This window comes from Prionailurus viverrinus, chromosome B2 (genome assembly GCF_022837055.1).
Source record: "Prionailurus viverrinus isolate Anna chromosome B2, UM_Priviv_1.0, whole genome shotgun sequence".
Lineage (NCBI taxonomy): Eukaryota > Metazoa > Chordata > Mammalia > Carnivora > Felidae > Prionailurus > Prionailurus viverrinus.
Window position 1 is genome coordinate 116,147,665 of NC_062565.1, and position 24,284 is coordinate 116,171,948.

Consider the following 24,284-nt stretch of genomic DNA (forward strand, 5'->3'; position numbering starts at 1 on the left):
CTTTTTTAAAAGGTCTTTAAGGGTACGCTAGAGGCATCACCCCTCCCACTCCCCAATTCTCCTAGCCCCTAGTCCAAGGACAAAACTCTCCTAAGAAGGAGCATTGTTCCCCTTGGGGAAGGGATGGTAGGTGTAAATGGGGCCTCCTTGGGCAAGGCAGAGGCAGAGTCGGACAGAGGAATCCAGATTCCAGGAGGAGTCAGAAGACTTTGGGAACCATCCAGACAGCATGGGACTGAGACCAGGTGTCCCAGTCCTGAAGTATAAGCAAGGTTTAGACCCTATGCAAAGCAACGGCCATTATCAGGATATGGGGGCTGCTCCATAAAACAGCTTGGATTTCCTCTCACTTGAATTACTACCTCCAAAATCTGTTACATCAGAAGCTGTGGTTAATTTTTTATAGGCCTAACTACTTTGTATTGCTGAAGAAGAGAACTGTAGTAATAATACTTAGGAACTAAAGCATTTTTATGTGGTCTGATTGCGATAAAAAGCACTAATGTCTTTCTAATGCATATTTTCCAAATGATTCCCTCCAAATTAAAATATTCACATTTTTTTTATTTCTTCTTCTTCTCAAAGTTAATAAACACCATTTTAAGAGACAGTTTCCCATTCTCAGAGTAATACCAGTTCACTCCCTCCAGGCAATCTGATTACACACTTAAGTTTATGTAATCTCCTTTATCCTCTGTCTTTCCAGTAGTGGTTATAGGATTAAAAAAAATAATAAAATAAAAAGTTCCAGTCTCTGCTTCTACAAACCAAAGTCATCCATTTATATGAGGGCTAATCAGAGATACAAAGGTACTAAAAGAAAAAAAATGAACAGCCTTTTTCTTTCCTTTCTTTCTTTTTTTAAGCTTAGTGAGCTATAACCTGTCTTGGCCTAACAGATACCATGCTTTACTAAGTGAGTAGTTATTGATAACCTCTCCAAGCTTTGACTTGGAGAACACAGGAAGTGGATTGTGCCTTTCTTTCTGATTCCCAATTATTCCCTAAGGTAGCTGATAGATACACATGATCCCACTGAGTATAGAGATGATTTGCTATAAAGATTTACATGACTGAACACTCTCTGAACTACGTGAGGTTCAAGGCTGAAATTCAATGCAGGGCATAACCTCTTCACAAGGTATCTCACTGAATTGTAGCTAGGACAGTGATAACTAAGAAACCGTGGATAACTTTGCCTCCTGCATTCTTTGCTTGATTCTTTCCCAAAAAGAACCCTAAGAAAGATCAAAACCCAACTCATTTCAAGCCTCTGCACCTTACAAGTCAGGCCCTGACTAAACTCAACTGGCTCCAAACTGAGAAGTAAATGGCAATGAGAAAAGGAGAAAGGACCCTTTGCAGCATCACAAAGGCAGCACACTGACAATTCTGAGAGGTTAGGAACCCAGCAAAAGGAACTCTCAACATGAACAAGGAGCTTCCTGCTGCCAACCAATAGGGCACTGCTGGCTGTATAGTGAGTGAATGCCATTCACTAACCGGGATGCATTAAAACTGGCAAGTCCATTTGTGAACAAGTCACTTTATTTTCCAGATGTTGGGGCACAGAACGCCCTTTTATGGCAGAGGAAACTTACTTGGCGCACGTGACACAGAACTTGGAACCACTGGTACATAAAGCAAATAAAGGATTAGAAGCCACCCAGGTGTAGGAGATTAAGGACTTAACAGGCAGATGGGGTAGAAGAGCATCATCTGGACATCCTTCATCCTTTATAATAAGGGAAAGCTCCCCAGCGATCCCAGCAGAAAGAATAAGCTTAAATGAATAAAATTTAGCAATTCTGTTGACAAAGGCAGAATCCTTGAATAGACTTCTTTTTTTTTCTCATACGAGTCTGTCTGCCAAAACCTGAATACCTTTCATAACAAATAAATCTCTCCCTACCAGAAAGGGAACTAAGTAACAAAAGTATGCCTTGCGCCCCACAGGTCATCATCCAACTTGTCGAACGTCACAACTTCAAGTGTCTAGTTTGGACAGATGGGGCTTGGATAGTGGAGTATGAGGAGGGTCGGCAAATGCAAAATCAAGGCCCACCTTTCACCTGCTCAGGTCAGTCTTAAAAGAATGACTTTAAAAAATCATGACTGCCCTCACACTGTTCTCTTAATTAGATTCTTCAGAGTAGGCCACACGCAGTTAGGAATCAAATTAAAACAAACAAATCCCTTGACCTGGATTTGAAAACCCCTCAATATTAGGATCCAGCCTAGTCAACGTAATCTATCAACCTGCCCAATTTAAAAACCCTGACTTCAGCCAGACCAGTGTGGCTGACCTCTCACACAGTAGGATCATTCTCATTTCTAAAAAGCTGAGGGCACTACCTATGCCTTATAACTGGGAAACCTAAACCCCCTTTTACTCCTGCCTTTGTTTACCCAGATCCAGCCCCGTTTCTATCTGACCACAGGCCACATGTGTTGCTTCCTTCTTAGAGTTCCATTAATGGTATCGTTTTCTTCACTCCATTGGACATTTAACTAAATAACAAGACAAGACAGCTGATATGGATGTTTCATCTCCTTCAGAAGACTTGTTTTTTTCCTATTATTCTATTACAGTATTTCCAAACATATATAAATTTAGAAATAATTGTGTAACAAATTCTCAATTAACCATCACCTACCACAAAAACTTATACACCCATGGCCAATCTCCTTGGTGAACTTTATATTCCCTAGACAAAAGTATGAAATTGTTTTCCTACTTGTTTGTTTTCTCCCCAAATTTAGACTTGTGTGAAGCATGTAGTAACAACTCAATAAATACTTGGTTGGTTGTGAAAATGAAGTGAAATCCAGTCCACCAAAGTTCTGAGTTGCCCCTTAAGCATGAAGCTTACTTCATCCAATCAGTTCTTAGACAGAAAAACTATAGAAATATTTATTTTGTAAAAGCAATATCAGAGAACGAGGGCTCACAGTCAGTTAAGCATCCAACTCTTGGTTTTGGCTCAGGTCATGATCTGGCGGTTCCTGAGTCTGAACCCTGGTCTCTGCACTGACAGTGTGGAGCCTGCTTGCGATTCTCTGTATCCCTCTCTCTCTGCCCCTCCAATGCTCTCTCTCTCTTTCTCTCTCTCTCAAAATAAGTAAATAAACTTAAAAAAATCTTACAAAAAACATATTAGCAAGTAATATTAAGAAAATGCTGAAAAAATGCATGAAAGTGAAAAAATTACAAACCTACTCTTATCCCATCACTTAATATTTCATCACCAAATCTAATTTTCTTTTGACACCAAGATTGGAAAGTCAGTATCAATAAACAAATAGCCTGGCACACCAGAGAGATACTAGAATTTATCTTTAAGCGACCTAAGTCAATTCTAGCTAGCAATGTGACCTTAAACAAGCCACTTATATTATCCCTCAGTCTTATCACTAAAATAAAAATCTTTATACTTTTCCTAGGGACCTCATGTTATTGTGAAGCTGATTTTTTTTTAATTTTGTCAAACTGCTTTATGAAGTACAAAGCACCATGTAAATATTATACTGTCCTTATGGTATACCCAGGTCCCTTTCTTTTTTTTTTTTTAATTTTTTTTTTCAACATTTATTTATTTTTGGGACAGAGAGAGACAGAGCATGAACGGGGGAGGGGCAGAGAGAGAGGGAGACACAGAATCGGAAACAGGCTCCAGGCTCCGAGCCATCAGCCCAGAGCCTGACCCGGGGCTCGAACTCACGGACCGCAAGATGGTGACCTGGCTGAAATCGGACGTTTAACCGACTGCGCCACCCAGGCGCCCCCCCAGTTCCCTTTCAAAGAGGATCTGTAGTCGACTTGGAGGCACAGGACACAAAACTATCTGAAATATTACAGGCTAAATGTCTAATTAGCAAGGGAAGTAATACAGATCTGAGGAGAACTGAAGTATCTAGCAAAGGCTTCAAGGTGGCAAGGGAAAGGAAGAAACAAAGGCTTTTCAGAAGGTAGATACATTGTGTGCAAATTCATACACACACACACACACACACACACACACACACACACACACCTGCACGCACATGTGCATGCACTCAAATTGTCCAAAGCACAGCTAAAGCAGTTTGCAGTTCACTGAAGCAGATGGTGCCAAACATATATATATATATATATATATATATATATATATATATATATATATATATATATATAATGGTAGAGAGATTGAAGCAGTTGACTGAAGCTAAATTATGAAGGACCTCAAATGAAGGCTAATCATTTTGACTTTCAAAGTCTGAGGAATGCAGTATCTGCAAATTAGTATCCCAAGAAAAGTAACTGATTTATAAAAGAGTCAGGAAAATGTTACCATGATCAAGAGGGAAAACAACCAGAGCTGTGACTGGAGAGTAAACACTGAAAACACGAAAGAAGAATATACATTTGGAACATGGATAACCTGACACTCAAAATGAGTAAGTAGGATCCCTTGATGACAATCTTCAAAAAGTGTTCAGACCCTTTCCCTTGGATTACAAATCTTCACATAACTAGAAGAAACTCTCTATCTCATCTTTAAAAAAGACCCCTTTGGGGGCGCCAGGGTGGCTCAGTCGACTGTATGTCCAATTCTTGATTTCAGCTCAGGTCATGATCTCAGAGTTTCATGAGTTCAAGCCCCACGTGGGGCTCTGTGAGCCTGCTTGGGATTCTCACTGTCTCCCTCTCTTTCTGCCCCTCGCTCACTCACACTGTCTGTCTCTCTCTCTCAAAATAAATACATAAACTTTAAAAAAAAATGTTTAAAAATAATTAAAAATTAATAAAAAGAACACCTTTGATTGACCCCTATGCTGGTCTCTGTCCCTCCACCATGCCAATCTCCTAGATTTAGAGGCTTTGTTTAGCTGTTTTCTCTGTCTCTAACACATTTTTTTTTCCTGATCTTTGTGCACCTAGGTCCTTTTTGCCATTCCGATCTCCAGGTAAAGGTCACCTTCTCAAACAACTAGTTCTTCCTGAACCACCTGATCCAAGGTGGTTTCCAAGACGGTAACTCTCATATTATTCTAATTATCTGCATAGCGCTTCCTGCATTCTAGTCTATTTCTCATTTATTTATTTATGTATTCTCCCCACCCTCCTCTCATCCCAAGACTGGAATTCTCGGAGAACAGGAAATTTGAGAGTTCAGCACTGTATGTGCTCAGCAGCCAGAATAATGCCTGACACAGATTAGGTTACTTAGTAAATACTTGTCAAACTGATAGATAAGTGAGTTGTTCACAGCTGACCTTCACAGAGAAAGTCAAAGTTGTTGTCCCCAGGGTTACTCTGAGTTCTATATCTTCTTCAGCCTTCGATAGTCCACTTCCCTTATGCTGTGAGAGAATCCCAAATCTTTTCAATACTGTGCCTTTTTTATTTTGCCAGCTTTAGTTGGTGTCTTTCACTTGTAAATATGAGCTTTCAATAGACCACTTTGCAGCTTTCATTACACCCTTTGAACCTCATCAAACACATGTATAAGGAGTAGACTAGTTATTTTCCCCTATTGCAGGGAAATAGTCACACAAAACAGTCATTCAAGAAGCATGGAGGTGTTGACCATGGGATGTGGAACCGAACAAAGGCCAAATGACATCTGATTTAAACCCTTATCCAATATATCAAATGGCCTGCACTCTATATTATAGGAACATAAAAAAATAAGACTTAATTCTCATGCAGCAAGTCACAGTACCTAATGTAATCGATATATTCAATAAACAAAATTATTTGATTATGTGTTTATTGTTCTGACAATCCCCCCTCCACCACAAGAAAGGGGGGAAAGCAGGAAAGAAAAAGAAGATGAAGAGCAATCAAAAAATAAGCAACAACAGCAAAGAAATTCACCCTGGAATATCTGGAGCTAAATGGACTTCATCCCTTTGTAAGCTTTATGTCACCAAAATTCACAACCAAACCAAAAGTGTTTCTTAATAAATATTAACCCAAAGAATCACTGTATCTATTTCCAAATATTATATTTGTGCTATTGTTGCAAAACATCAGGATGTAAAGATGGTGTAAGCTGAACTAAACTTTCATCTCTAGGTGCTAGAAATTTCCCATTCTTTATTATTTTATTGAATTATTACCTAGTATAAATTTATGACTTTAGACCTTATTTTTAAACACAAAATAAGAATTGATTTACTGCTTCCAGAAGAATTTACTGCTGAGCGGAATGATTTTTTAAAAGATCATTCAAAGAATTATAAGAATCTAAATCTCATCAGGGAATCCCAGTATAGTATGCAATGGTTATTTATATAACTAAATGCAGAAATAACATGTAGCAGCTAGTTTGATAATGACAGTTTTAAAAACACCTTTTGAAAATGAAAACTACTAAATTAATCATAAATTTTCCACCAGATTACGTAAGTGGATATTTTAATTTACAGTACCCAAAGTTTGTTTCCCTTTACATTCCAACCTGTATTAGTAACACTGGAATAGATTCTATATAATATTATCTAAATGATGAGTTAGGAAACTGGTCTGCAAGACAAAGCAAATTTATGAGAAAACAATAGCAAAATCTCACTTAGTGGAGACTACAACAGGGGCAGCAAACTGAATTAATAATGTAGTCTGGGTTTTATAATTTGAGGAATGGTAGTTTTGTTGTTGAATGAGGCTAGAAAGAGCCTGGAACTGGTTTAATCAAAATGATAAGTTTAGAAAAAAAATACTGGCTTATATATGCAAGAGTTGTAAAAAAAAGTTTATAAATTTTCTTTTAAATAAACTAAGTATTAACTTTGAAAAAAATATTATCTAAAAGAATAGTAAGATAGATACAAACTATAACGATGCCTGACATTTCCCCTATCTTTCCTTCCTACCACACTTCTCAGTTGAAAAACTTATACTAAAATAGATAATCAGGAGCCCCTGGGTGGCACAGTCAGTTAAACATCTGACTCTTGATTTCAGCTCAGGTCATGATCTTGCATTGGTAGGATCGAGCCCTGTACCCAGCTTTGCATTGAGAGCACGGAGCCTGTTTGGGATTCTCTCTCTCTCTCTCTCTCTCTCTCTCTCTCTCTCCCTCCCCCTCCACTGTTTGTGCTATCTCTCTCAAAATAAAAAAAATAAAATAAAATAGATAATTATATCCTTTTATTGTTCCATTATGTTCAAAAAATTGAAACAAATCTCCACAGCATAAAAGTTAAATTTTAAATAAAAACAATGGCACTGGGCTCCTCAGTGGCTCAGTCGGTTAAGTGTCAGATTTCAGCTTAAGTCATGATTTCACAGTTTGTGAGTTCGAGCCTCACGTTGGGCTCTGTGCTGACAGATCAGAGCCTGGAGCCTGCTTTAGTTTCTGTGTCTCCCTCTCTCTCTGCCCCTCCTCTGTTAACATTCTGTCTCTCTGTCTCTCAAAAATAAATAAACATTAAAAAAAATAATGTCACTCCATTTTGTTTTTCCTGTGAAGAGCCATTATTTTGTTCACATACTCCACGAAGTTCAAAAAAAAAAAAAAAACTGTCTTTGAAATGGAAATGGAAATGGACAAAGAGGTCACACAAAAATTCAAGTTGTACAGGAACTTGAAAGCCCCCCCCAAAAATCCAATTAACTATCAAAGTCAGCAGACCAAATAAATGAAGAATGGAATTTAAATTGTTGTGTATACTTTTCTTATACATGATGTGTGTTAATAAATGGTACAGCACTGTCAGAAACATCATTAAACGGATTAGAAGGAAAAACTTGCATTTTCTGCGTTTGGGTAGGACTCCTGCCCCACTACAGGGGCAGGATTTTCTTTAATCTTGGTACATGAAGACGAACCCATTAAATGTAGGCTAAATAATTAATAAAGAGGTACGGAAAACAAGGAAGCAGAAACAAGTTAATTCAGACTCAACAATCTGGGCTGAACGCAGGTGAACGAGCCAGCAAAGAGCTGGCATCCCTTCTCCTGCTCTTCAAAGCATCTGTCCTCCCCAGTCCCCTTGGATAAAACAAACTCCTAAAAAAACAAAAAGTCATAAATTGAACAAACACTGCCCAACTCTCCTTACTGCTCATTATGTTTTCAATCCTCCATTAAAAGAGAAGTGAATTAATTTCATGGAAATAGTTCTCAAAAGAATTAGTGAAGGGGCACTTGACAGCTCGTGCTACTCAAAAAAAAAAAAAAACCAAAAAAAAAAAAAAACCAAACAAAAAAACCCCCAAAAACCACGTATGATTTAGTAGAATAACAAGAGACTTCTGTCATGTATTTGCGGTAATTATTGTGTAAACATTCAGGACTCTCTCCATTTGTTTACATTTATTTACAAACTGTAAGTTTCATCAATGAATCAATACAGGATCTAAAGGAAAAGTAAAGCAGACATTTTATAATAAAAGCAAATCACCGTCAGAACACAGGGAGAGATCATCCTCACAGGCTTATAAGTTTTATGAAAACAATGACTATAATAACGTGGGAGGTTTTTTTCCAAACCCATTTGGAGTACTTTAAATGAAACAAATAGGAAATCATTAAGATTAAACATCAGCAGCAAAAGGCCTCTTTGTTAATAGCCTATCAAACAGAAGGTATTCAGACAGTGTAAAAATGAGCCAAAGTGCCTGTGTCAGGCAATTACTGTTGCCATAACTAGAATAAGCCTATCTAGTTGTGACTAAATTCAGAAGTCACTGATATGGCTAAGGTCCAAACTTTTAATAGCAAGATTAAATTACTAAAGAGGAAAAGGAGGAATAATTTTGACCACTAAGTAACCAGCAACTTAGTCCATGCATGAAGTAAGGAACCATTTGTTTAGCACTGGATCAAATATTAAATCAAACTTAAAGATGACAGACAATTATCTAGCCTACTGTCTTAAACATGGTAGACACCCAACAATGATCTTGCCTTTCTTTCTACTCCCTCAAGTCATTGATTCATTGCCTTACAGCCCTATTTACATTGTCAAGTATATAGGTTTGCCTTCTCTGTACAACTGGACTGAGAAACAGTAATTGTTTCACTCACAGATAGACACACTTTTCATTCTACCATATGTCTCACGTGTGCTATCTACAAAGGGTATTTTTGTAGGTGGGACTGACATAAAGCTCAAGAAAGATACATTAGGATACTCTGGCTGCATAGAATATTCATCTAAAAGTTGCTTAAAAATAATTTGTATTTTTAATATTATTGTTGTCATTAATTTTTGCCTGAGGTAGGATCCAGACTCCTTCCATACTTTGTTCTGTTACCCTCAGTTTATCTCCTTCCTCGCAGTTGCAGGATACACGCAGGGCCATGCAGCCTACTCTCATGCAATAACATGTCTCTGTCTTTTTTTTATCAGGAACAGACCTCTTTCCCAGAAATCCCCAGCAGACTGGCCTCATAACTCATTGGTCAGAGCTGTGTCATATGGCCACTCCTTCCCACAAAGGAAGATAGGAGAGTAAGTAAGGTGGGAGAGAGTCCTGTCAATGTGCAAAAAAAAGAGAGGAGAGTGAATACTGACTAGATAATATCAGCAATATTGTTATACAAGATGATAAGCCAGGTCATTTATAATGTTTGTAAATAAAGAGGTTCTAGATGTAATATATATCTAATGCTATGGACTTAATTGTGTCATTCCCCAAACCCCCTTTCATGTTGAAGCCCAAATCCTTAATGTCACTGTATTTGTACAGATAGGGCTTTTGGGAGTTAATTAAGGTTAAATAAGGTCATAAGGGACCCTAATCTGATAGGACTGGTGCCTTTACAGGAAGGGAAAGAAAAGCTATCTATCTCTTTCCAACATGTGAGGACATAGTGAGAAGGTGGCCATCTACAAGCCGGGAGGGGAGCTCTCACCAAGAGCCAAAGAAGTCAGCACCTTGATATTTAGACTTCCCAGAATAAGAGAAATAAATTTCTGTTGCTTAAGCCACCCAGTCTGTAGTACTTTGTTATGACAGCCAAGCAAACTAATACATCTAGGAAAGAAAAATCTTGCCACCCTTCTTTCTTCAGTGGGACTGTACATGGTTGAATGAGTACTAGTATAAACTGGAAACATTCCAAGAGCTCTTTTCCTCACTCTTTGAATGGATGGTTCATGAGCATGCTCCTACTTCAGCCCCATCCCCAAAGATCAATCTTTTAGAGACTTTTTATTTAAGTAAACAGTCACTTGGTTTAAATCCTAATCTTCTTAGATCCAAAGTCAGCAGTATCTCTGGAGTGTAACAATCATTCTATTGCCAAAATATCAGCACAATACATGTTAACATAAAGCTTTAAAAAGGAGACAAAAAAACAGAAAATCCCATGCCTGTCCAGTTCTTACATTTTTTTCAAGCCAACAGAAAATGTTAAGAAGAAAATGGGTTACAAAAGTTCAGTGTTTGTTTCTCAGCAAATTAGGGAGCAAAGAGAAGAAAAAAAGACACATTCTGCTATATTATCACTTTCCAATTTCTGACCAAACCCCTGTAGTTTTCATCACGCATCATTTTTGTGATTAATGATGTGCACCCAGTTAATGGAAAACAGCAGATTAGGTTTCCACTAATAGTGTTGGAAGTTATGTCTGTCTGCTTCATTTGGTAACAACCTCACTGTTCAGTAAGAAACTAATGGATGTAATCCCAGAGCAGAACTGAATTTTATGCATACAAGACAGGTCAGATTTCCAGACTGGAAAAAATTACACTTTTAGAGGTGTGCTGATCTTCAGTTGAAATTTAACACTGAGATAATGCCTCATAATGTTTTGAGTGTTTTTTCTTTCTTTTTACTTCTATTTAGTGATCAATTTGAAATCTTACAGCACTCAGTTGAGGCCTATAAACATAGGTAGAATTAGCAACTTGTAACCACAGCAAATTAAAAAAATATATAATATGAAACTTTGTATAATTAGTATACTGAGCTGAAAAGACATTTATTGCTCTGAAGACACAGATAAGAAAAAGTTCCTTATATATGAGTATATCACTGCAATGCTTATATCATAAGCAAAATTATGTTTGCCTGTTCGCTTTCACTATATAAAGTGTTGGCTCCAAATAACTGCAGTTTAAGAAAAAAAATGTGGTACAGTGAAAAGCATACTAATCTAAAAATACAGGAATCAAGAGACAAGGATTAAAGTCCCATTTATGCCTCAAATTACTTTGGAAACAAACCTATCTTTTGTTTTCATTTTCCCCACTATATTTTACATTGATCTCTCTTAAGTCATTTAACAAATACTATATTGTCTCAAGTTTTATCTCTATGTATTTCACATTTCCCATCTGGACTAGGCCCCTTAAGGACAGACCCCCACATCTGATTTACAGTTTTATTTCCCCTAGTCCCCAGCTAGAATGTAAGCTTCCGGAGAAAAGGGACTTTGCCTGTATGTCCCCAGGGGTTAGCATGGTGTGACCTCATGTTAATAAGCTGTCAAATAAGTAGACATTTTAATAAAAACAAAACATGGAAAGAATAACACTAAGGAGGAGGAATGAATCAGCAGAGCACAGAGACTTCCTAGGGCAGTGAAAATCCTCTGCATGATGCTACAGTGACAGATACATGTCATTATACACTTGTCTAAACTCCTAGAATGTATGGCACCAGGAGTGAACCCTAAAATAAAATTAACAATGGACTTTGAGTGATTACTTCGTGTCAGTATGGGTTTAGCCACTGAAGTGAGTGTACCACTCTGGTGGGGGATGGTGAGAATGGGGGAAGCTATGGCATGTGTGGGGACAAGAGGTATATGAGAAATATTTGTAATTTCCTCTCTTAAAAAAATTAAGTCTTGAGAAAAGAAAAAGAAAAAGAAGAAAAGGAAAAAGAAAAAGGAAAAGAAAAAGAAAAAGAGCATGCTTTCAAAACAGAAGAAAATGCTGGGCACATATGAAATCCAATATAGAGCTCACAAACGTTTCATTTACCCATCATGTTTATCTATCTTTTGGCAAACACATACTCTGTGTCAGACACTTTCCTATATATATAATATATATTGTATATATTCACTCACCTAATACAGCAACCCAATAAATAGATAGGTATTGTTGTCATCCTCATGTTTCAGAGAAGGAAATTATAGCCAAAGAAATTAAGGAATAGATTTAAGGCTGTACAACTGCTAAGGCACAGAGTCAAGATTCACCCAGGAAGAACTGGCTCCAAAGTCTATGAGCCTATACTGATCTTTGAGGTAACCAAAATTCATAATTTCACCTTTATTTCATAGTTTCATATGTATAATTTATTTTTCCTTTCTCAAATAAGAGTTTGCATTTCTTAGGGTTAAAACCTGGTATCTTCTCATTATTAAATACTCCCAGCATAATCAATCTCCTGTTCAGGCATCTTCTATGTAGGCGTCTGGCAATATGGAATTTCTAGGAAGGGGAAATCACACGGAAGACATACTACGTCTGTTTCAGATTTTTACTTCAACAGAAAAAAGGAAAAGAGAAGGGCCAGCTTGTAGAGAGGTTTTTTGTTTGTTTGTTTTACCTCACTTCCAGGAGTATGATTTTTATATAAATATTATCCTATACTAATTAAGGTAGTAGCATTCTGGAGCAATTTTCTTTTTGATTGTCGTTGATGAAGTTGATGGTAAGGAGTATATTGGAGGGATAATCAGATAGTGAATGGATTAGGCCAATAAGAGATAGGATTCTCCACTAGAAATACAAAAGAAAAGGGAATTTTAAAAATCAGAAGGTTAAAAACTTCCTCTTTAAGAAGTTTTGGAAAGTGTAAAATTGAAGTTTAATAAACTGTGGAATGAGGAAGAACAGTTTCTATGCATATCATAACTCTACTCAATCTAGAGTCTAGGGAAAAAAAATATATATGCAGTGTTTCTTTAAGAATTAAAAAGTAGGTAGGCTTGCAACATAGCACAATGCAATGGCTACATTTTAATTTTTAAAAATCCAAAAAGATTCTACATTAAGCAATAATCAAAAGTTTTTCATGCTATTTCCTAATAGCAAAAATGCTACATAAAGAGTTTACGTTGTGCTGGTTGTTTCTAATAACCTAGTGTACAGGTACAACTAGGTATCTAAATGACAGAATCAATGAAATCATCAATCAAGTAATTTATTGAGCACTAAGCACATGAATAAAAATTATTCTACTCTGTTTTTTGCTGTCATTGATTGTGAAGTTTTGCAGGTTAAGGAAAACAGATGTGGAAGAAACATAATCACTTAAGTAGTGATCTATTGCTCAAATTTCAATCTGCAAGAAAGAAGCGTTTACCTATAAGTTCCAAGTTATGTAGTAATCCTTTTCTCTGACAAGAGCTCTCCAGAAAGATCTCACTGGCCAGGCTGGAACTTCCACAGGCACTTTTTGCATAACTTGCTTAAAATAAGCTAAGGAGCTTTGTCATGCAAAGAAGACTGAACAAAAGAAGCATCCAGTTCTCGATTGTATAACTCCACATTAAAATTAGCCTTGCAGAAATGGTGCCACAAGAAAATGTTACCAGTATCAATGACTCAAAGGCAGATCTTGCAAAAAATAAGAAAAGGTAATTATATGTATACTATTTCTCAGTTGTGAAGGACCATTAGCATGATACCTAGATATATTATTTGTTGGATTTATCAAAATCCACCTTTATGTTTTCCTTTAAAGATATAACTAACAATTTGATTCCTTAGAGAACAATCTATATAGATAGCAAATAGCAAACACTGTTGAATACAGGCTGTCTGACTCCAGAAACCAAATTTTTGACAATTTCACTAATTTGTTATTTGGGCTTAAATTTATTTTAAGAAGGCTGAATCCGTTGACAGTTCTATTTGGTTAAATCAGCTTTTTCTTTTCAGTGTTAAGCTCCAATGACAGTTTCTAGTGAAGTCAGTGTAATGACAATGCGTTGTGAAGGTGACCCAGCCAATGACGACCCACTGTTATCAGAGATGAGCCCACTGATCTTGCTGCTAGTGAGTTAGCATCAATTTCATACACTTTCAGCCACGCACCTCCCACATGCAGCCCTCCCAGAGCTATGGGCCCTGGAAAAGCAGACAGCTCTCCTAGACCAAAGAACAACATCCTTCAGTTCAGGAATAACAGAATCAACTAGTACCTGATGAAAATCCATTGAAATTCCAATAAACACATAAATTTGAACAAAGAACCTTACCTGTGGAACCATACCTAGGAAGTAAGAAGCTTTTTAATAAAATAGAAAAATCAACACACGACAAAGCAATTAAAACAAGGTATTGTGTTCCCTCCCCCAGGAATAAAGACAAGTTTAACCTGAATGTTTAACCTGAATTTAAAAATGTTCATTTTTAAAAAGCAGAAATGAAACTGTTAGTTTATAAATGACTCACGGATCAAAATAAAATATACTATCTATCTATATGTATATATGTATATCTATATGTAGATAAGTTTAAATCTAAACTTATAAGTTTAGAAGTTTAAATCTAAAGACCTAACATAAAAGTAAACTTTCAAGAGTTGGTTTTCTGTATCCAGGGGCAGGTTCCCCAGCTATTGAAAGTATAGGGTTCTCATGAAACTTTTCATAAACCTAAACAGGATAAAGTGAAGAAGCCATTACCACTAATTTATATGGAAAAATTTTTGAGTGTTCCCAGACCCAAAAATAATCTCTTAGCCTTTTCAGATACCTTCGGACACATCTTGCTAACAGATGCACTAAATAAATTCAGATAAAGAACAGATGCTCACAGACACAGTTCAAAGATATGGTGGCTTGATGCTAAGACGCTAGGAAGGAGCTTGGTGGGGCCCCTCAAACAGCTGGGCGGTGTGCTGCTTCCATAACGGCTAGCTGCAAAAACAAAGTCTGAGTGCTATTTTAATTTTTCATCTTTTTTCATAAAAGCAGAAATCTAGGGCACCTGGGTTGCTCAGTCAGTTAAGTGTCTAACTACTGATTTCAGCTCAGGTCATGATCTCCTAGTCCTGAGATTGAGAGACTGAGCTCTATATGGGGCTCCACACTAAGCGTAGAGCCTGATTACAATTCTCTCTTTTTCCCTCTGCCCCTTCCTTGCTCATGTGTGTGCCCGCACTCTACCTCTCAAAAAAATAAATAAAAATAAACAAAAAATATTTAATAAAAATAGGGCGTCTGGGTGGTTTAGTTGGTTAAGTGTCTGACTCTTGATTTCAGGTTGTGATCTCACCATTGATGAGAAGGAGCCCCGCATCAGCCTCCATGATGACAGTGTGGAGCCTGCTTGGGATTCTCTCTCTCCCTCTTGCTCTCTGCCCCTCCCCCACTCACACTTTCTCCTTCTCTCTCTCAAAAATAAAATAAATAAACTTTAAAAAGTAAAAATAATAAAAAAATAAAAATAAGCCACTGCTGTTCTTTTTTTTTTTTTTTAAAGGCAGAAATCCTCTTTGGATTTATTTTGGTTATCATAATGGTTTACTAAAACTCTACTTTAGTAAAAACAAGGTGGCATAAGGCAATGTTTCAAAAAGTAGGGGAAATCTACTGAACCTAATGGAGAAGATTACCGAACAACTCTCCAAACTGGTAAATGATCTTTTTTTGTTAAACCATATAAAATCTGCCTCACAACACATGAAGTAGATATTGATATCATTTGTTACCTGGTTTAATCATAATTAAATTAAGTATTTCTGGTGGAAAAAAAAAAACAAAGACATGTGGACTTTTCTTTTTTTTGTTTGCTTATTTTTAAACTCCATGTAACTGACAAAAATGTAAACAATTATTCAAAACGCCTCCCCCTTAGATGACATAATTCATGAAACACTATTTTATGTATTTTCTTAAATGTTGTTGTCAGGAAGTCAGCAAACCAATCCAGTTTGAATAGTGCACTCAAATCAAAAAGACTTTTTCTTCCTGAACAGACACATGGAAGTATGTGTTAATAAGTAGTTCGCTGCCAAACAACCAACACATTTTGACACTAAAACTACGTTTTTTTCTGTATGTGGAAATGTTCTCTCTACTTTGAAGGTTTTGTGCCAATGTATTTCAACATTTCCTCAAGAATAGGGCTAGAGGAGGGCGAAAGAGATCATCTCTTATTCCAATGAGCTAGTGCTTTTCTCTAAGTATTACATACACAGTGAGAGCCAATGACATTAAAGCATAAACCAGGAAAGGTCAGATGATTACCTGATATTCATTGGGCCAAAAGGTGCTCACTGCTAGCTCAGCCCGAAGCCAATCTCTACCCGTGAATCCAGTCACATTCCAAATTGGATTGGCAAGAGGTCCTTTATTCACCCTAACTAATATGTTCAAAGTGCCAGGATTCAACCCCTTCTGGCTATATAACAGGTAACTGAAATCAATACAGTGAGTGTCATTCTCCTTCATTGTAGGCAGCTGAAGTCGGGCTTTTTCTCCAGGATCATGATCTGAAGAGTCCACTATCATATAGGAACCTGAAATGACATTACATATAATAAAGCTAAATAGACATGTAAGCAAAAAGGAATACCTAATAACAGAAGAAATACTAAAAATAATACCAATCCATTTTGAGCATTAAATTTAACTCAGAAAGACTGGCTTCCAGAATGGATCCATAGAAAGATATCAAACAAGTAAGTAGGTGAATTCAATTTTTAGTAACAGACATTGTTCAAAGTACATAATATGCATTAATTCATTACTCTCTGAAACAGCCTGTTCATAAATTACTAAACTGAGGTACATTTAGTAGCTTATTCAAAGTCAAATAGACTAGGTAGAGCCTGATTCAAATCCAGATCCCCACTGTAAAAGTCTCTAGTCTTACTAAAAAAGATCTTTTATTACTAAACAAGCAAACGAACAAGAGGAATACCTTACTGGCCTGGTTTACATAGGGGGTACAGGCTTCCTTCTCCCTATCATAATACCATTGCAAAGAGATGGGTTAACTTAGAGTGCAGACAAAATCATTTCTGATTGCAGATTCCCAGATCATCATTTATAAAAGTGGGGTTTTTGCAACGTACTAACCGCATTGAACTTAAGTTCAGGGAATAAGGATACTTTGCAATGTAAATCTGAGGACAGAAGTTGAAAATGTCAGATGTTTAGATCTGAGAATCAGACACATAGTGGATTTGCCTACTTGGAGCCTTGCCCACCAAGCGTTCAGCTAATCACCATTGCTCTTGGCCCCAATTCTGCCATAGTCCCTGCATATGCTCCTTAGAGCAGAAAGAAACCTGGCTTGAAAATACTAGTCTAAGTCCATTACCTTAAATTTAATAAATGTTTATTGGTTGTCTGTAGCAGGGAGGTACAGGGCATAAGGAGCCCCAACATCACCGTTCCCCCCTCAAAAACAGTCTTAGCGCTAAGTACAAAAATGGGTCTTATACATCAGCTACTGCTACTAGTAGTCCAAGGACCTCTGCAGAAAAACCACCAGTTTTTTTTTTTTCATGTCACTGTGGATTTTAACAATTATACCTATCACCAAAATGGAAATATAGCTATTTGTCACACTTCAGGTAGAACACAAATGTTATTATAATTTTTCCTCTAGGAATTTCATTTTAACCAGAACATATTAGGTGTAGTGTTACAGAATCCAGTATTAAAAGGATGACACTTGGACCTTTCTTCCTGACCAATCAACCCTGTTTCCTCTCCTAAAATACAGTAATTTTTACATAACACACCAAATACTCATTGACTACCAGTCTAACTAGTTCAATTAACTCCAAAAGCAAGATCAAATCATGGTAGGTAAGAGGACTTTTTACTACCTAAGAAACCAAAATTTCAAATCTGACCAATTGCCATTCTAGAGTTCAGAACTCTTGTAAAGATTTCACATGATGACACTATCAGTTATCAGGCAAAGTATGGAATAAGCTTATGCTAGTGACAGTAACTGACATTACTTCCACTACATTTTTGTCAGTTTTCATTTTCTTTCATAACCTGGAAATGCTTTTAATTTTTCTTCCTGATTCTCACAGATTGCATGCACATTAACAGAATAAATTGGTCATGTATATTTTTGGAGAAATTATGTCCTTTTTTTTTTTTTTTTGAACAGGATATCCTGGATCCCAACCCAATTTATATAAGCAGGATGTTTCTATTCTTGGTTATACTCACATTCTGAGGTCCATGCCTGATCTGCCAAGATGTCTTTCAGATTCACCATAAGCAGAGCAGACTACTAATCACTTTTAACTAAAACCAGGCATGAGGGGCGCCTGGGTGGCGCAGTCGGTTAAGCATCCGACTTCAGCCAGGTCACGATCTCGAGTTCCGTGAGTTCGAGCCCCGCGTCGGGCTGTGGGCTGATGGCTCAGAGCCTGGAGCCTGTTTCCGATTCTGTGTCTCCCTCTCTCTCTGCCCCTCCCCCGTTCATGCTCTGTCTCTCTCTGTCCCAAAAATAAATAAACGTTGAAAAAAAAAAAATTTTAAAACCAGGCATGAGATCTTAGATAAGTTATTTAATGTTTTGGGGCTTCAGCTTCTTCACAAACATGTGACCTACTTCTCCAATGCTAGATCAGTTTTGTTTTTTTTGTCCCCAGTGACATATGATGGCAGTAGTAGATTTAAATTATTTTTACAAGTCTTCACCAGCAATTATGCTTCCTGATTGTCAATTTCTTTTTTTATTTAAAAAAATCTTTTTTAAGTTTATTTATTTTTGACAGAGACAGAGTATGAGCATGAGCTGGGGAGGTGCAGATAGAGAGAGAGGGAGACACAGAATCCGAAGCAGGCTCCAGGCTCCGAGCTGTCAGCACAAAGCTTGATGCGGGGCTCGAACTCACCAACCGTGAGCTCATGACCTGGGCCCAAGTTGGACGCTTAACCGACTGAGCCACCCAGGCACCCCTGATTGTCAATTTCAAAGTAGCACTCTCTAAATGACTTACAGGCTTTCAAATCATTATTTCCTTCCATTATAAAATAAGCTTTGGCATAAAATATGCTTTGTCATACATCTTAATTACATAGTGTGATATTTACCATTAAGACCATTTAGCAATTTTTACCCAGCTGCACTTTTAAGCTATGATAATGTTCTTATTAAGGAAATGGGATGAGCACAGTATATTAATTTATAGGAATTACCAATTGATCATTAGAAAAGACAAAAGTCACAAAATAAAAGTTTGTTCAAACTATTCAAGCATTTCAAGACAAGTTAATTTTTTTTTCAGTGCTGATATTTCATTTCCATAGAATGTTCTTGCTAAATGGGCTTCTTACAATGCTACCTGACTACTGCTACATTTTCCGAGTGTTATGAAATAATATGCGTTTATTGCACAGTTCCAGAAAGGAAGAAGCAAGCAATAACACCAAAAAGCCAATCAAATACTTCTGCCAAGTGATTTCATACAGTGGCAATTTACCCAGCAGGTACCATGGAGGTAACTGCCTATTTGACATAAGAGTTACTTCCATCATCCCAAACATATAGAACACAATGCTATTCTTATCAACTCCTAAAAATTACTTCTACAGTCTCCCAGAATAACTGGCTACAACACTTAGCTTCAGAATATTCTATAACATGCATTTTCCTCATTCTTTATGTCCTAATTTAAGCTTATTTACTATAGTTCTGTCACCAGCTAACTAATCCCTCAGGTTTCTAATAAGCATTCAGTTCTATTTAGTTGTGATTTAACTATCTCCAGACTTAATAATGAAACATCTGTGTCATACATATATTATGTACTAAATTTTAATTGATGTAATTTCTTTAATGTGGCCTTACAAATATTCCTTACATTCTCTTGAGCAACGGAATTCTCAAATATATCATTTAAGACATAAAAGAAAAACTAAGCTTATAATAATATTTTTTTTATGTGTAACTTTTTTGGAGAGCGTTTTGACAATGAGAATCAAAAACCTTAAAAGCAATAGATCCCCTCTGCTGGTGATGACAAACAGAAGAATGTAAATTAGATAAACAATTTGTTTATGTACAAAAATATAGTTTTTAAAAAAAGATATCCATCTCATCATTATATTATTTAAAAAAATTTTTTTTAACATTTATTTATTTTTGAGACAGAGAGAGACAGAGCATGAACGGGGGAGGGGCAGAGAGAGAGGGAGACACAGAATCGGAAGCAGACTCCAGGCTCTGAGCCATCAGCCCAGAGCCTGACGCGGGGCTCGAACTAACGGACTGCGAGATCGTGACCTGAGCCGAAGTCGGACGCTCAACCGACTGAGCCACCCAGGCGCCCCTCATTACATTGTTTAAAAAAGAGAAAAACAGGGGCACCTCACTGGCTCAGTCAGTAGAGCACACGACTCTTGACGCCCGTTGCGTGTGGACATTACTTGAAAAAATCTTTTAAAAACTTAAAATAAATACAATAGAGAAAACAAAAGTATTTTAAACATCCAATAACAGGCAATTTGTAAAATTATGGTAAATCAGTTTGATGAATAATTATGCAGTAATTGAAAACAAATTACTAAAACCACTTGATGGAAGATGTTCACAATATGCTAAGTAAAATAGGCAATTATAAAACATTATAATCATTTAAAATATATATATGTAAAATAAATACAATTGTGTATGTGTTCATTTATACGTACACATAAACATGCACATATGACTGGAACAAAAGAAAATATAGCAAGTAGTTAACTATATTATCAAGGGGAGCTATAAATGTCTTCTGTTTTCTTGTTTTTATGTACATTCACTGAATGTTCTATAATGAACATGCATTAGACTTGTACTTTACAGAAAGAAAGAGAGACTATGTGAATACTATCTTACCTAAGTAACATCAAATAAACAATGAGAAATATTTAGGAAACAAACATAGGTATTTGCCTTTCAAAAATAAATCCTATTTGCATCCTACAGATTAACGGCACCTTGGCTTTCAAGAAAACACAATACAAATATCAGAAACTTCTTACCTCAATTCATTAAAGGAGGGCAGTGAGTACTTACACTAAATGCAGTCTTTACTTAAAAGAATAACAAAAAAAAGTCCCATTTTCCTAAATGCCATAGTCTAATATCTAGATGAATAATGCGCTATGAATTTTATATATTAATGAAAATTTTATCTTTGAGATACACGTCCAGGAATAGGATTAACTGAAAAAAATAATAAATGATAAATAGGTTTCCATACTTCATCCAGAACTCCATTATATCCTTTAGTAGACTAACATAATATTTTATTAAGTCAATTCTTATTCAAAATCCAGTGAATGTGCCCTATTAATTAAACTGAGAGAGGCGCGCCTGGGTGGCTCAGTCAGTTGAGAATCTGACTTCGGCTCGGGTCATGACCTCGCAGTTCATGAGTCTGAGCCCTGCGTCGGGCTCTGTGCTGACAGCTCAGAGCCTGGATCCTGCTTCAGATTCTCTATCTCCCTCTCTCTCTCTCTGCCCCTCCCCCTGCTCACTCTCTGTCTCTGTCTCTCAAAAATAAATAAAATGTTAAAAAAAAATTTTTTTAAGAGTTTTAAACTGAGAAAGAAATGTCCACTTCTCTGGTTGGTACTGACAACCTTCCATGAACTTGCCCCCAAGTACCTTTGCCAATTTACCTCCTACAACCTCTCACCAGGTACCTTCTCCAATCTGACAGACCTCTCACTATTTTCTCCCCATACCATGCCAGTTTTCTTCTCCAGAAGAAGAAGGCTCATGCCTCTGTAAGAAAGCCTCCCCTCCTCCCAACCCCTTGCCAATTCTGGCCCATTGACCTTCCTCAGCCCCCAGTGCATGTTTAGCTCTTCCTGTCTTGAAGCTTTCTGATACACGGTCTGCCTTTCTAGTTGTGGCCCTTAATTATGGACTGCGTTTGTACAAATTTTAAATAATTTATATGGGTATTGTTTATCTCCCTCAGATGAGGGATAGAAAGCTAATTTATTCAGAGTCCCATCAGAAGAGAGAAGCCACATAGAAAATGTAAACAGCAGAAGTATACGATAACAAGTATAAACTATGAGATGCAGAAACCCTAAAGGTGTAAAGAGAAGCCTAAAGAGTAACCACAATACCCAAGGAAGGAAAAAAATGTGGAAAAGGGAGGGAGTTTGCTCAGAATCAGATCCCCTTAAAGAAGACGTAGTTTTGCAGCATAATGGATGGCGAAGAAGTTTTCTGGGTCACTCAGGCCAGAGCTAGTACCCAAGCAGGACACACTCCCATGCATCAGGGTGGCATGAGGTCGCGGGTGTGCTATGTGCATGATGGGAGGGCCACAGCAAGGTCACCAGGCCAGGGCTGGGGCCACAAGCACACAGAGACTGCGTGCCCTGTGCACATCACGGGGAAACTGCCAGCTATTCAGTATTAGCATGAAAAAAACAAAAATAGAAGCACAATTCAAACAAGAGTTAAAACACCTTCCTGCTAAAATCCCTTCGGGACCAGCTACCAACAAACTACCAAACACTTGTGTGACAAACTACATAGAGCAACACTGCACTAGCTATTAAGGAGAAATGCTTAAGTGGTCAAGCTCCACTATCACAGCGCAGATATTAAAGGGTGGATTCAGAGCTGCAAAAGCAACAAATTGCAAATGGGCACAGCATCGAACAAGGGCCTTATATGTAGTAGAAGTTCAATAAATATTTGCTAGTAGGTTATTTGGATGAATGAATAAAGGAGAGGGAGACACAGATTAGCTCTCAAAATATAACAACATATAACTGCTGAGACAGGACCAGTTTTACCTTTATGTGAGAGAAATTATCAGAAGATGTCAAAACAGCAGCAAAAATGAAACAAACAATTGAAACTGGTTTATGCTGTTTCCAGACAGATTCATTTGATGAAAGAGTATAATGTTTTGGAAGGACGCACTTAACATTTTTATGAGAACCACTCTTGTGTATATGAAAAACTCTCAAATAAAACAAAGGTCCTCAAATGTTTTAGTCTCAGGACCCCTTTTACACTCTTAAAAATTATTCAGGACATCAAAAAGCTTTTGTTTCTGTGAGCTCTACCTATCAATATTGACCATATGAGAAATTCAAATTACGAAGTCTCAAAAAAGATTATTAACTCTTTTAGGATTAACAATAACAAATCCATTATATGTTAACCTAAATAACATGTTTTTATGAAAATTACTGTATTTTTCAAAACAAAAAATAGTATGTAGGGAGCACTGTTTTACATTTTTGCAAATCTCCTTCCTGTCTGACTTAATAGAAGACAGCTTCATTCTTGTTTTTAATTCTCCATTCAATCTGTTGTAATATCAGCTATCATGTAGCTTCTGGGAAATTCTACCATACACTCATGAGAAAACGAGAGACAAAAAAAGGGAAAACAATATCTTAGTGCTATTATGCCAATAGTTTTGAGCATGTTGATCCATAAAAGGGTCTTAGGGACCCTGGACCCATGCAGAGAGACAATATATATTAATATACACAATTCTTTTTATCTTTATGCTCTAAAGAGAATATTATCAGTGCTTTTATTTATATTGAGTCTACTTCACTCATCCAGTCTCTTCAGGGTATAAAGATGTACTAAATGAAATGAAAGTTTTTCCTGGAATGATAGATGGCTAGAGAATGAAAATCAGAAATGCTGAATTTTTGTACACCAATATAAAGGGTGTATTAGTCAGGTGTCATCAGAGAAACACAACCAACAGGACATGCGCGCACACACACACACACACACACACACACACACAGAGATTACATGGAATTGGTTCACATGATTATGCAGGCTAAGTGATCCAGACCAAGGATAACCAAGGACATAGTTCCAGTTGAAGTCCAAAGGCTTAATATTCTATCCTAATAAGAATTGTTGTGTGTTCTGAAGACCATTCTGAATAGCTACCAAAGCACCAACACAATGTGCAAAAGTTCTTTCTTGGCACTGAGTGAGATTTTCCTAGTAGAAACAAACAACAGGCCAGAAACTGTTGGTGTGGAAAAACCAGAGACACTATACGGTAATATAGTTCTATGCCCAGCCAGCTTAAGAAGCAATAATCAGGATATCTGGGAAGAGAGAAGAGTGACAACTGAAACTGTGTTTTGGGGGTCCCAGCCCATCCAGGATGATGGTTTTCTTTGTGGTAAAATTAATGTCTCTTACGCATTTCTGTTGCTATTCCCATTGTGCTAACGACAGTGCCATTGCCCTATTTTTCGATGTTTCAGCTTCTCGTTACCTTTCTTCAAGCTTCTTCCCACCCCGTGTTTCTTCATCTGATTAGGTGGCAACATAATATACCAAGTGACTAAAACTAAGAACCTAGGAATCAGTTTGATTTTTTCCCCTTCCTTTACTTGCCTCT

General features: G+C 37.0%; 1 protein-coding gene across 2 annotated transcripts in view; it reads right to left on the reverse strand.

The window, feature by feature from the left end:
• PTPRK (protein tyrosine phosphatase receptor type K) overlaps positions 1-24,284 on the reverse strand; it is a 556,609-nt gene that overhangs the window by 336,329 nt on the left and 195,996 nt on the right. For both annotated transcript variants that reach the window (XM_047859222.1, XM_047859220.1), the window contains exon 3: positions 16,153-16,424. In XM_047859222.1, the coding sequence (XP_047715178.1) occupies positions 16,153-16,424 (272 nt within the window). The remainder of the gene's footprint in view (positions 1-16,152; positions 16,425-24,284) is intronic.